The sequence below is a fragment of the Curcuma longa genome, chromosome 5, assembly GCF_044706935.1.
Source record: "Curcuma longa cultivar G26 ecotype Majalengka, Jawa Barat chromosome 5, ITB_CL_G26_1.1, whole genome shotgun sequence".
Classification (NCBI taxonomy): Eukaryota; Viridiplantae; Streptophyta; class Magnoliopsida; order Zingiberales; family Zingiberaceae; genus Curcuma; species Curcuma longa.
The window spans coordinates 9,230,198-9,241,896 of NC_133865.1; the positions used below are offsets into that span (position 1 = coordinate 9,230,198).

An 11,699-nucleotide genomic window follows, 5' to 3' on the forward strand; every position below is an offset into this window, starting at 1 on the left:
TATATAGCGAAATCAAGCAAGTTGGCCTTTGTAAGTTGAAACAATTTACAAGTATTATAGAACACTAAATGCAAGGCAATTAAGGATGATAAACACAAACACATAATAAAGAATGTAGGAATGGCATATATAATCATGCATGGTAAAGTGCTTGTGAACCTCATCCCTTCATGAGAAGTGAAGTCTAAGACAAGGAGATACACATATGCATGATGAAATAGAGGTTTAACCTAACACTAACATTAATTATTTCTTAAGAAGAATATCTAATTCAACCACATATATACTATACATACACATTTCTCTTTACTTTGTTTATTAGAAAAGACTACTTTTCTTTCCTTTTCACCCAAACTAGCACTTGACTAAACTAGGGTTAGACTCCTTAGATCACAATCAAAACCTAGCCATCTGCCATATTTTATATATCTATATATATATATATATATATATGTGCACACATCCTTCTCCCACATATCTGTCCATAGTACAATCTCTCACTTTCTCTCTCTTTTCCTCCACTTGATCAGATTCCTCCCTTTCTATCACTTCTATCCTCACTGAGATATCCCCATAACCCACGGCTCTTCACCTACAGACGTATCAGATCTCATTTAATTTCTAACCCTAATCCTCTTCCTCTTCCTCCTCATCTTCTTCTTCTTCTTCTTTGCACTTAAATCTAGCTAGGTAATAGTAAGAGGTAGGTGACTTGCTTTCCTTCTTCAATTCATCTGCAAAATCTATCCTTTTCTTGGTTTGCTTCAATCTAGGATTTGCTCCTTTTGATTCTGTTGGTTGTTTGAAATTGGATTTGGTGCTGATAATACAAATGCTTCACCTCAGTACAACCCTCAAATCAAGACTGCAAAGATTCCTCCTGTGTGTGTTTGTGTGTGTGAGTGTGGGTCCATAAATCCACCATCTTGTTTCTGCAGCCTTCTCGACGACTCGTTGCAGCCCTCCTCTTCCTTCTTCCTTCTTCCTTCTCCCTTCCTCCCTCCTCTCCCTAAACCGAGCTTAATTAAAACTCCTCAAGTTGCAGCCGGTGTTTGCAGCTGTGGCATCATCAAGATTCACACACGGATCGATATTCACTCGATCGTCGATCGCCAGTCATCAGTTTGTCTTTCCCGGCCGCTGAGAATCTTGATGATGCTGCATCAGCAAATATGCGGCTCATTCTGCGTCGACTGATGAGAGATCTTGCCGCCGCTAGCTCATCAGGTAACAGTTAACTTGGATCCCTAGCTAAGATCTATCTATATGTTTCATCTCTTGGCTCTTCATCATCTTTCATTCACGTTGTCCCTTTTGTAACTGCTAGTTTTAGGGTGATTAATTAGCTGACTGAGAAAAGTCTTCACGATATCACTGTGTGCTAGCTAGCTATTTGTTTCTTGTCTTTAGTTGATTTCATTTCATTATGGAAATGATGTATGAAATATAAAAGCAGAAAGTGTAGTGTAGGATCAAGATTATAAAGCTCGTTATCATATATATTATGATTCATGTAGCCTCTCAAATGTTAAATATATATGTTATAAGTCACCTTAATTAGATTTTGATCGAGCATAAACAGAAGTTGCATAGTGCAGAAATAGAAATGCAGTTCTCCTCCATGAAACTTATATTAGTTTAAAACATTGAACTAGACTTTTTCTTTCTTTCTTTGCATTTTGATATGAATGCTAGCTAGCTGCAAAACTATACTGCACACAACATTGTAATTAGTCTGAAACAAATGCAAGATGATATCTTATTCTAGTTAGCTAGTTTTCTTCATTAAGGAGAGTTAGTAAGATTGTTTTACTTCTGCATAAGTTTCTCTTTGATTATATATATATCTAGAGTTTCTCCTATATTTATAATACAATTCTGATAATGGGCCTAGAATTAATATAAACTCTCAAGCAGTACTATTAATTAATCTTGTTTTCTCAATATCTGTTTATATATATTCTGGTCGATACTGAATGATTTTAGAGTATGATTAAATTAAATTAGCTGAGATCACTTTGAGTTCGAATCAATCAGAAAGAAGAGAACTATAATACAGAAAGTAGTGAATCATATAGAACTATATATATATATATATCATGATGATATATATAGAACCAAATCATATCCCAGCTCTATTTTTGATATATGGTGATCATTTACATGCCAAGCTAGCTAATAGAAACACAAAAATTATTATTGTGTTTGTCAGACATAACTCTACAATTGCTTTAACAGGTGGACCATGCAGAAGGTACATAGTCTTAGTTGTTTCCCAGGGGGACCTTTATATCTTTTAGGACATCATTCAGAGAATTGTCTGTCAATTGAATTCAGTGTTTTCCTCTCTCTGAAACCTTTAACAAAACACAAAAGAAACACGATCATCATGTATTAATCCTGCACAAAATCCTACTTATTCGTCTGTCATAAATAAAAATTATCGAGTATCAATGCATTTTCTCTGTGGCCAGCAGTTTTTGAAGCTGAAGAAGCTCCAAACACTATATTGAGGGCTCCAACAATAAATGATGTTTATAACAAGATCCATATATGTGTAATGCGTTCACAGGACTGCTGCCAAATCGAGAGCTTTTAATAAAAGCTTTTGTTCGTACGATTTGCATGCCTTGATTTTATGAATTCTGATTCGCCATAGTTTTATTTATTTATTTTACAGCTGCTTTGATATTTATGTGTCCGTACTCGCTTAATTTTAACTTTATTTATTTATTTATTATGATTATTATTTTTGGAAAATGCATGCAGTCGATCGAGGAACAATCGATCACAACTCATCTCATTAATTAATTTAATTTCTTTAAGAGGTTAATTACTCTTTGGAAGTCAAAATATTAGGGTTACATATATCTGTTTAAATTACAAAATTAAAATAATAATGCGATGCGTTAATTGTATTGCTGTAAATTTTGCAAATTTAATATAATTAAATTTTAGTATGTGTGTAATCGAACCGAGCCGAGCCGAACAGTAAGAGGCTCGAGCTCAAGCTCGGTTCATTTTTTCTAAGCTCGAGTTCGGCTCGAGTTCGATTCGAGCTTTAATTCTTAAGTTCGAGCTCGGCTCGTAATGAAATTAAATAGTTAGCGAACGGCTCGAGCTCGGCTCGAAAAAGACTCGTTTTAAAGTTAAACGAATTCAGTTCGAGCTTGGTTTGAAAATAACTCGTTTAAAAGTTAAACGAGCTTAGTTCGAGCTTGGCTCGTTAATATATAATATTTATAATTCATGTAATATATATATATATATATTCGCGAATCTCTTAACAAACACGTTTATGAGCCTTTAAACGAACATGTTCTTGAACACGTTCATGAGCCTTTAAACAAATATGTTCATGAGCTCATGAACCAAATACTGTTAAGCTCGAGCTCGGCTCGATAATATTTTCGAGCTCGAAATCAGGCTCGAGCTCGGCTCGTTAACTTAATCGAACGAATTCAAACGAACTTTTTTTCGAGCCGAGACTCGAATAGCTCATGAACAGCTTGGCTCATTTACACCCCTATGTGTATTGATAAATTAATCTTTGAAGTTCATTAGTAATTGTATGCAGTGTTCGTACGTCATAAAGCCATCTACTGAGCAGCTCTATTCAAATTTGTAAGCATTGACTTTCTGCCTCCCTCCCTAGATTTGGTTGACTATGCCAAAAGTGGTGACTTGACTCGAAGTCAACGGGAACAAGAAGTCTGTGGAAAGTAAAGTCAATTATTTGAATCGATTTAGAAAATATACCATATATATATATATATATATATATATATATATATATATATATAATAAATCCTTATTAAATTCTTGATTTAAATAGAAGAATGGAAACTAATTAATTAATCAACTCTAGCCAGCTGCTTAATAACATGTGTTTCTAATCATTCACATGTCTCACCTAAACCCACATCGATCAAAATTCCCTTCGCCATAACTTTAATAATATATTAAAATTATAAAGATAAAATAATGTTTTAAAATATATATTATGAAATTATTATTATTATATATATATATGCTATAATGCTGTGCCTGTTCTTGCTGACACACAATGCCACTGTAGCTCAGATGAGTCCCATGGCGAATCGAATCAAACCACTGCAGCAGGTAGCCATGCATCATTGAGTAGTTCTTCTTCGTCGCCATGGCGATGAGGTCATTCGACTTGTCAGCCATGTGAGCTGATGAGCTGTGACAAAGTCCCTCCCCTCGGAGCTCACATGGCCACTTCACCATGAATCTGCGATTACTGTTTACTTTCTGCGCTCTGCTCGCTGTCCGTTCCCTCCACTTGTGATGACAAACGCATCCCCGTCTTCATCATTAGGCGTTAGGTTACGCTGATCGATAGATTCAGTACCTGGCTGGATGTTGGATTGCATCTTTGACCGCCCTTTTCTCTTGTCTCTGCCGGCAACTTGCAGTTGGAGAACATGCTGCAGGCAGGCGATCGAAGCTTAATTAATATATAGAAAATGGCCGTCCATGCCTCCATGGCATGTTATCCCACGTTACAAATTGCTCTGCGATGGCGATTAGGACAGCGTTGTGTTGAGTTGAGTCGAGTTGAGTTGAGGAAGAAGGTGTTGCGGTGATCAGAATGGGGCACGAAACGACGACGGCGGTGAACGTGGGGTGCAAGGTGTTGCCTATCTGCGACGCGGCGGCGACGCCGGTGGCGTCCAAGGGGGGAGACAGCGGCGGCGAGAAGGAGGTCGCTCGGACAAGCGAGAGGAGGAGAGCGGTGGCGCGGGTGAAGCAGGAGCTGCTGCGGTGGGCGGCGGCCGCCAAGTCCGGTAAAGGAGGGAGCAAAGCATGGAAGGTGCACGACTAAAAGGCTGCTTTATCCTTTATATCTACTAAGATTTATTTATTTATTTATTTTAAAAAATGATTTTTAAAATTCAATTTACTCTTGGCACTTTTTTTTTTACAAAAAAAATTAATATTAATGCAGGTTTTCTATTCCCGAAACAAACTGAAACCAGAAGCGGAGTCGCCGGAGTGCTCAGCGGGCAAGGTCAGCTTCAAGTGGGACGCCGGAAGTTGCTCTGGCGCTTCGTCGGTGTGCTCGCCGCTCTCGCTGCCCTCCGCTTCGACCTCTCGAAACGATCACAGTCACATCCACACCATTAACAGCGCGTCCAGGCTCTCGTTTACTTGCGAAAAGCCACGACACGGCCCGACGATCAGTAGCACTTCGATGGCCGCCGCCGCCGGCGACGAGCCCGTCAGGAACGGGCAGTGGATCACCACCGACTCCGAATGTGAGAGCAAATCCTTTGTTAATGTTCGTTTCAAATCATTAGCGAATAGCGATATTGACTTTGGATCTGTAAAAATTAACTGCAGTTGTGGTGCTGGAGCTCTGATCGAGCGTTCATGATTCTTCGATCACGAGGAGCGAGGAAGAACTGACGTTCTAAAAAACTGAGTTTTTGATGCTCATCTGTGAAGAAGAGATGCTGTAGTTTGTCGAATCAAGGAACGCACGTCGTTATAGAGGAAATCTATAATTGTGCTGGTTGTTCATCTATTTGCTACAAATTCAAAACATTGAGCAACATTATCTTGGAGTCCTATATCTCTTTGGCAGAATAACATAATTTCATGACCAATAGTTGAAGAAACGATCATATAAACCACAACAATATGATACACCAACATGTTTCTTCTCAGGTAAATATGGCCTAAAAGAAAGCACAATCAAAGGGGAAATCACACCAATATATACTTTGTTCTCCAAGCTAAAAGATGGCATAATCAAGTTAAGAATCCACTAGCCACGGATTTTAGCAATGGGTATGATACAACTTACCAACTGAACACTGACAGAATCATTTCATGTACTTCTGCAAAAATTTGCGATGGAAGTCATTTCTGATAGTATCATTGATAAAACGCTTAGGAGCCTTAGTTTCACCACGAGCCTGATTTTTGAAAACAACATCATCGTCCCACCTGGAGCATCATATGAAGTCTCAATATTTTTGAGATAGTTTTTTCATAATTATGAAGATGCGAAGAAACAGTGTGAACCTTCTCTTGACATTGAAAGAAGCTGCATTGTTGATATTGATTAATGGATTTCCTCGCATTAATTCAGCTTCTTTTGCCTTAAGCTCTTCTTCCTGTTGTTGTTGTTCCTGTCACATCGGAAGAAAATGTACTAAAAAAGTAAGAGAAGAGATTGAAGAGATGGGTGGCAATGATTATTTAATCTGTGATTCTCATGCAACATGTATTTGCAAAAGCTGCAGTACAAAAATCGGCGTGGCAAACAGCAGTTTGATATTTTTAGTGTCAATGTTCATATTTCAGGAAATACTAATCTTAAAAAAATTATTCTCAAGAAAAATTCTCTATATAGTTAAGAAATTGTTCACAGATGTGACACTGAGGATATGTTAGTAAATGATGATTGGTAAACTTTGATATTAGAAGAAAAGATTATAACTTTAATATGTCAGATTAAACAAAATTATCATTAAAAATAATGGGATATAAAACTATAAATGGAAAGAGTAATAGTGTACACAGAAAAATTTTATCTAACGGGATTCTTAAAAACTCAGCACTTACCTTGATGGGGGCTTGTTCTTGCTACCTAAATATCCTCATTAGAAAATTAGAATCCCATAAATTCCCATACCAAAGGTTCAGAAATGCAAGATTTTGAAAATTTCCACAAATTTAGAAACAATGAACCAAAATCTACCTAAACAGTTGTGTTGAAAGAAGTCGGAAATATAGTTGCTTCAACTACAATTAGGAAAGTAATTTTGTTTATGTGGACAACAACATGCAGACACAACCTACACCCAGGAATTATTTGCAAATACTCAACATTACTGTAACACACCTTATGAAATAAAAGATGCCCAATCATTTTCATTCCAAATTATGATCACTTATAAAATAAAATTATATGCAAACAGCAAAGCTAGTGATGCACTGAAGAACAGAAAAGGAGGTCAGATGATGCTAAATCCCCAACATCTGATGTTCCAAATTTCTGACTCGTCACCAAACACATACGAAGAAACAGCTACATCAACACAAATGATAAACCAATTCACTGTTAAGTTTTTAACACAAGACATCATATGTATATATGGTACTATGATTTCAAGATAAAATTTGAGTGAGCTATGAACCAAGTTACTGTTCAATTACACAAACTCACCTGGCATTTTGTGTAAATAAGTCAAATAATAATGCCAAACAAGCTAATCATACAAAGGGGAAACCCACGTGCAAATAAAAGAGACAGAAAACTCCTGAATAGTTACTAGCACAGACCTTACGGAGTTTTTCTTCAGCACGTTCTTTCTTTATCCTTTCAAGTTCAGCCAACAAAGCTTCAGTATCATCTTCATCGTCGTCGTCGTCATCATCACTAACACCAACAAGATTTTACATTTTTAAATTAGGAAGAGGGTTCATTTTTTGTCCAGAGTGGATCAAATGAATATTTTACAATGAGCTTCTTGGAGAAAGACAAAAATATAGATAGAAAGCAAAATTGGTTGAAGCCAAACTTCCAACAAACAAGCTGTCCATATATACTCTCTACAGAATACATGGTGGTTTGCTTTTATCTATGATCTACATCCTATATCTTGGGAATTTAAGTATACTTATAATGGTCATATTGGTCATGATAAAACAAGAATTACATTGACAAAAGATACACACAAGTTATGCCGTGAACTAGCTAAGAAAATTTCACGTGTTGTTCATCCATAGTGTATGTACTTTTTCCTTAGCAGTAAATTAGAGTAGGCAAATATTTCAGATGGATGTCAAAAGTTTTTTATATGACAGCCAGAGAGACTTGTATTGTCATACTATATAAGGTGTGGCAACCAAACTAATGATTTAATAGTAGAAGTTTTCATGTATGTGAGATGTGATTTTTCACACCAAAAAGTTGCAAACAACACTCTTTGTCTTCAAACACTTCGTTCTGAAAATTTCCATTTTTAGAAAATAAAGAAAACCATTGATTTTTTTTTAAAAAAAAAGATAAATGTTTAACAGGCCATTCACCACTAATAAATTTAAACATGTCAAAAAAATATCTATGCTAAACATTTGTCTTCCATCATTTTTAAATTTTAGATTTTACTTTCTAAAAAAAAAATAGAATTTTTCCTTAAACAAACAAGGAGACTTAAACCGAAGGAAAAGAAAGAACAACATAGAACATAAGCAGCAGTGCTCTCTCCTAATGCTTCATGTAAGCATACATTTTTTAGTTGCTTGAGAGTATTTGGAAAATAAGAACCGGAACGAACAGAAATGAGAAGACAAAAAATATCTTACGGGAATTGACTCCCTACTGATATTTAAATTAGATGACAACTGTCAAACACATCGAACATCCAGAATGCTGCTAGCTAAAGTGAATGAATTTAACATAGTTTAAAGCAGAATAATAGCATCTTTGGGCCAAGCAATACATAACTCCACGAGCTTTGTTTCTACATAGTAAGTAATAATCAGAGAACATGTGCATATACCGCTACTGCTATCAGAAGGCCCTGATCTAAAATTTCAGAATTCAAAGTGGGAAGTTTATGCCAAGATTAAAGAACCAACGAATCCATAGACATTTCAGGGATTAAGAATACATGTGCAATTAAAGATAAAATAGAGTTACCTTTCATTATCTTGATCTTTGACATCCCCATCAGAGTCATCAGCATCAATACTCCTAGGAATAATCCTATCTTCAACCTCTCTTCTTGTTCCTGCGAACAAAACAAGAGAAAAAATATGCATCACAGAAAAGAATTTTGAGTCGACATTATAGCAAACCCATAACAAAGTAACATACCTTCCAAGAGTAGGTGCCCCCCTTTTCTTCTATCTCTATCTTCTGCGAGTAATAATGAGTGTAAGTGTACATCCCAACAATGTGAAAAGAGCACAACTAATGATAATAAAGATATAAATTGCAATTTAAATGCCAAGATGAACTGCAAGTTGCAAGTGGACAGCAAATGACAAATATACAGGTGAAGCAACAGGTGAACATTGATTGTCATAAACAAAGTGGTAGATGTAAAATTCAATGAAGCGGCAGAGTGTTCACATCAGCATCAAGCTATGTTTTTCCCGACAAAAGCCACAAATTTTATCATCATAATTGAGTTTCATGCAAGGCTACATCACTAGAAACAAAGTGATTACAAAATGTCAAATGAAATTGTTAAGATGCAATATCCAAGCAGATATTGTTACAGTACTAGAAAACTAAAAATGCATACAGAAAAAGGGAATGTCTAAGTACAACATTTGCTGATATTCCAAAAATTATCAATGACAAAGGATTATCTAAATAACAGAATATCACACTGACCATATAATATAGTGATGAGATTTCAAAAATCACCTGCATAAGTTTTATCCTTGGAAGTAAAGTGCCTACGCTCACGCTCCTCCAGCTCCTCTCTGAGGTTCCTCTTCTGCAATTCATCCTGGGTATCCTGCCCTTCTTTTCTGCACCCAAATATCAATCATCCACAGACCAGTAGCATGCAATTTAACTTTCATAATTTGCAATTTAGCAACCAAAGGTGTGTTCCATTTTTGTTCCTACTACTGTGTGGTTCAACATCTACCTTCGGACTGCATTAAAAAAAAAAAGAAATTTGCAATTTTTGATCCAATCGAACAAGTTCAGCTCCGACCAACTAAAAAATAAAAGGGTTCAGCTCTCGGATACGAGACTTTCTTTTCTCCTCTCAGGAACAATAGGCAAAATAAGGGAGAAACCAACATGTCTCGTTAATTTAACAACCGCCCACAAATAATGAATCAAAAAAATATCTTAATCAATCTTCAATTTTCTTTCTGATTGCAAACTAACAACTTCAACTCCAACATGAGTCGATCAAACGATAATAGATTTCTATGGGGCACAGAGGAATTGACAAATCGGTTAGGGTTTTTGGAGCCTGCGAAGGGAGGTATCACCTTGGCTTTAGGGTGGTATGGGAGGCGAGATCGCGGGAGGAATACTTCTGGGAAGGACCAAAGATCCTGGTGCCGCCCTGCTCGTTCCCACCCTTCGCCGGCGCCCACGTCGGCCGCGCTGCTGTCGTCATACCGTCGCCCTCTTCTCCTCCTCCGTCTCGACAGGGCGAAAAGTCATATAATCTACGAAACTATTTTCACTTTGAACCTAAAACTTCATTTAATCTCAACCCCTAAGCTAGTATGCTATGGCGATGATCACTATTAAATAATTGAAACTTTTTGGCTTTTCTTTCATAATTTCTACTATATAAAAAAATAAGTTTTATTATTTTCATCTCAATTAAAAAAAATCTCTATATTGAAAATACTCGATCAAAAACTAAATTATGAAAATATCGAAATATCTTTTTAAATTGTTTACTTTTATTTGATCGTCTCCAAGTTCTTGAGCAGACGACGAACTACCCCAGCAAATGGGCGATGCACAGAGCTACGTAGCAGAGCTGCTGCGCCGCCTTGTTCTCCATCGGGAACGGGCACGCCGCCCGCAACTCCTCGAACGCCCGCGCGCACACATCCGCCGCGCCGATGCTGGCGCTCAGGTACGTCATCGCGTCGTCCAGCCTCCCCTCCTCGATGGCCCCCACCGAGAGCCCCAGCGCCTCCGCCGCCTCCCCGTACGCGCTCGCACACGTCTCCAGGCTCCGCTGCTCCGGCGGCCGCTGCGCCTTCCCCAGCAGCGCCGTGGCCGCTGCTGCCATGCTCGTCGCGTTCTTCTCCGACAGCTTCGCGGCGACCACCGCCAGCCCCTTGGTGTCGGCCGCGCCGCTCGCCGGGTCCCTGCGCAGTGCCTCGATCGACGCAGAAGGCGTAGTGGACGTTCGGGTCGTCGCCGGCGATGGTCTTGCAGGTGGCCTCCACGGAGACTGCGGCGGTGGTGGCGCGAGGGAGGTGACTGGGGAGGAGGAGGAGCAGAAGGAGAGCGATGGAAGCCATGGAACAGGGCTTCGTCGCCATCACTAATCAACTGCTGTGGTGGTCGCCATGAATATATCGCCGGGGTTTGAATTGCAATTTAAAGACCTTTCCGGTGTATAATGCATAATTAAGAGGATAAGGCTATTAAATTGTTTTTGGAAGAATTAAAATAAATGACTAGGTAAATTTTTGGACATTTGGCGCATTTCTTCCAACAAGTTGATTCAACTTAAAATTTATTTAATCATTATTTCTTTTCCAATTTAATTGAATTGGTTGCTGAAAATTTGGTCTAGCCAATTAATTATAATATGTAGAATTTATTTTAAAAATTATTATAATTTTAAAAAAAAAATATAGGCAAGGATCAAAAGAGGATTTTTATTTTCATTATGACACCCATTTAAAAAATATTAAAATATGTCATATTCCAAAAATATTTTATCTTGTAATAGTTTTGATAAAAATTATTATAAGTCGCCCACTTTAATTAACTATGTTGTTGTAGTTTCAATCAAAATTATTTTATATTTTTGCAGTTTTATCCAAAAATTACTTTATTACATAGTTTATTAAATTTATTCCAATATGTGATCAATTTTAATTAAATTAAATTAGAGTAAATAATTTATTAATTTTGAACTTATTGAAATAGTTTTGACTAAATTTAGAACAACAATACGACAATGAGTATATGTTAGAGATATATGGTATCTTTT

At 37.3% G+C, this 11,699-nt stretch overlaps 2 protein-coding genes across 3 annotated transcripts; one reads left to right on the plus strand and one right to left on the minus strand.

The window, feature by feature from the left end:
* Positions 1-4,491: 4,491 nt before the first annotated feature.
* LOC141828867 (uncharacterized) lies at positions 4,492-5,387 on the plus strand. The gene is made up of 3 exons (XM_074716253.1): positions 4,492-4,837; positions 4,973-5,282; positions 5,368-5,387. Exons 1-3 carry the CDS (start codon positions 4,616-4,618, stop codon positions 5,385-5,387), a joined length of 552 nt encoding a protein of 183 aa, XP_074572354.1. The 5' UTR covers positions 4,492-4,615.
* Positions 5,388-5,621: 234 nt separating this feature from the next.
* LOC141829425 (uncharacterized) lies at positions 5,622-10,170 on the minus strand. Of its 2 annotated transcripts, none has more exons than XM_074716886.1 (7): positions 10,000-10,170; positions 9,416-9,522; positions 8,858-8,896; positions 8,681-8,771; positions 7,318-7,414; positions 6,055-6,161; positions 5,622-5,976 (listed from the first exon to the last, which is right to left on the minus strand). In XM_074716886.1, the coding sequence occupies exons 1-7, from the start codon at positions 10,128-10,130 to the stop codon at positions 5,853-5,855; spliced, it is 696 nt and encodes a 231-aa protein (XP_074572987.1). In that variant the 5' UTR covers positions 10,131-10,170; the 3' UTR covers positions 5,622-5,852. The 2 variants fall into 2 exon arrangements, with proteins under 2 accessions (XP_074572987.1, XP_074572986.1); XM_074716885.1 differs by having other exon boundaries at positions 8,858-8,899.
* Between the last annotated feature and the right edge of the window lie 1,529 nt (positions 10,171-11,699).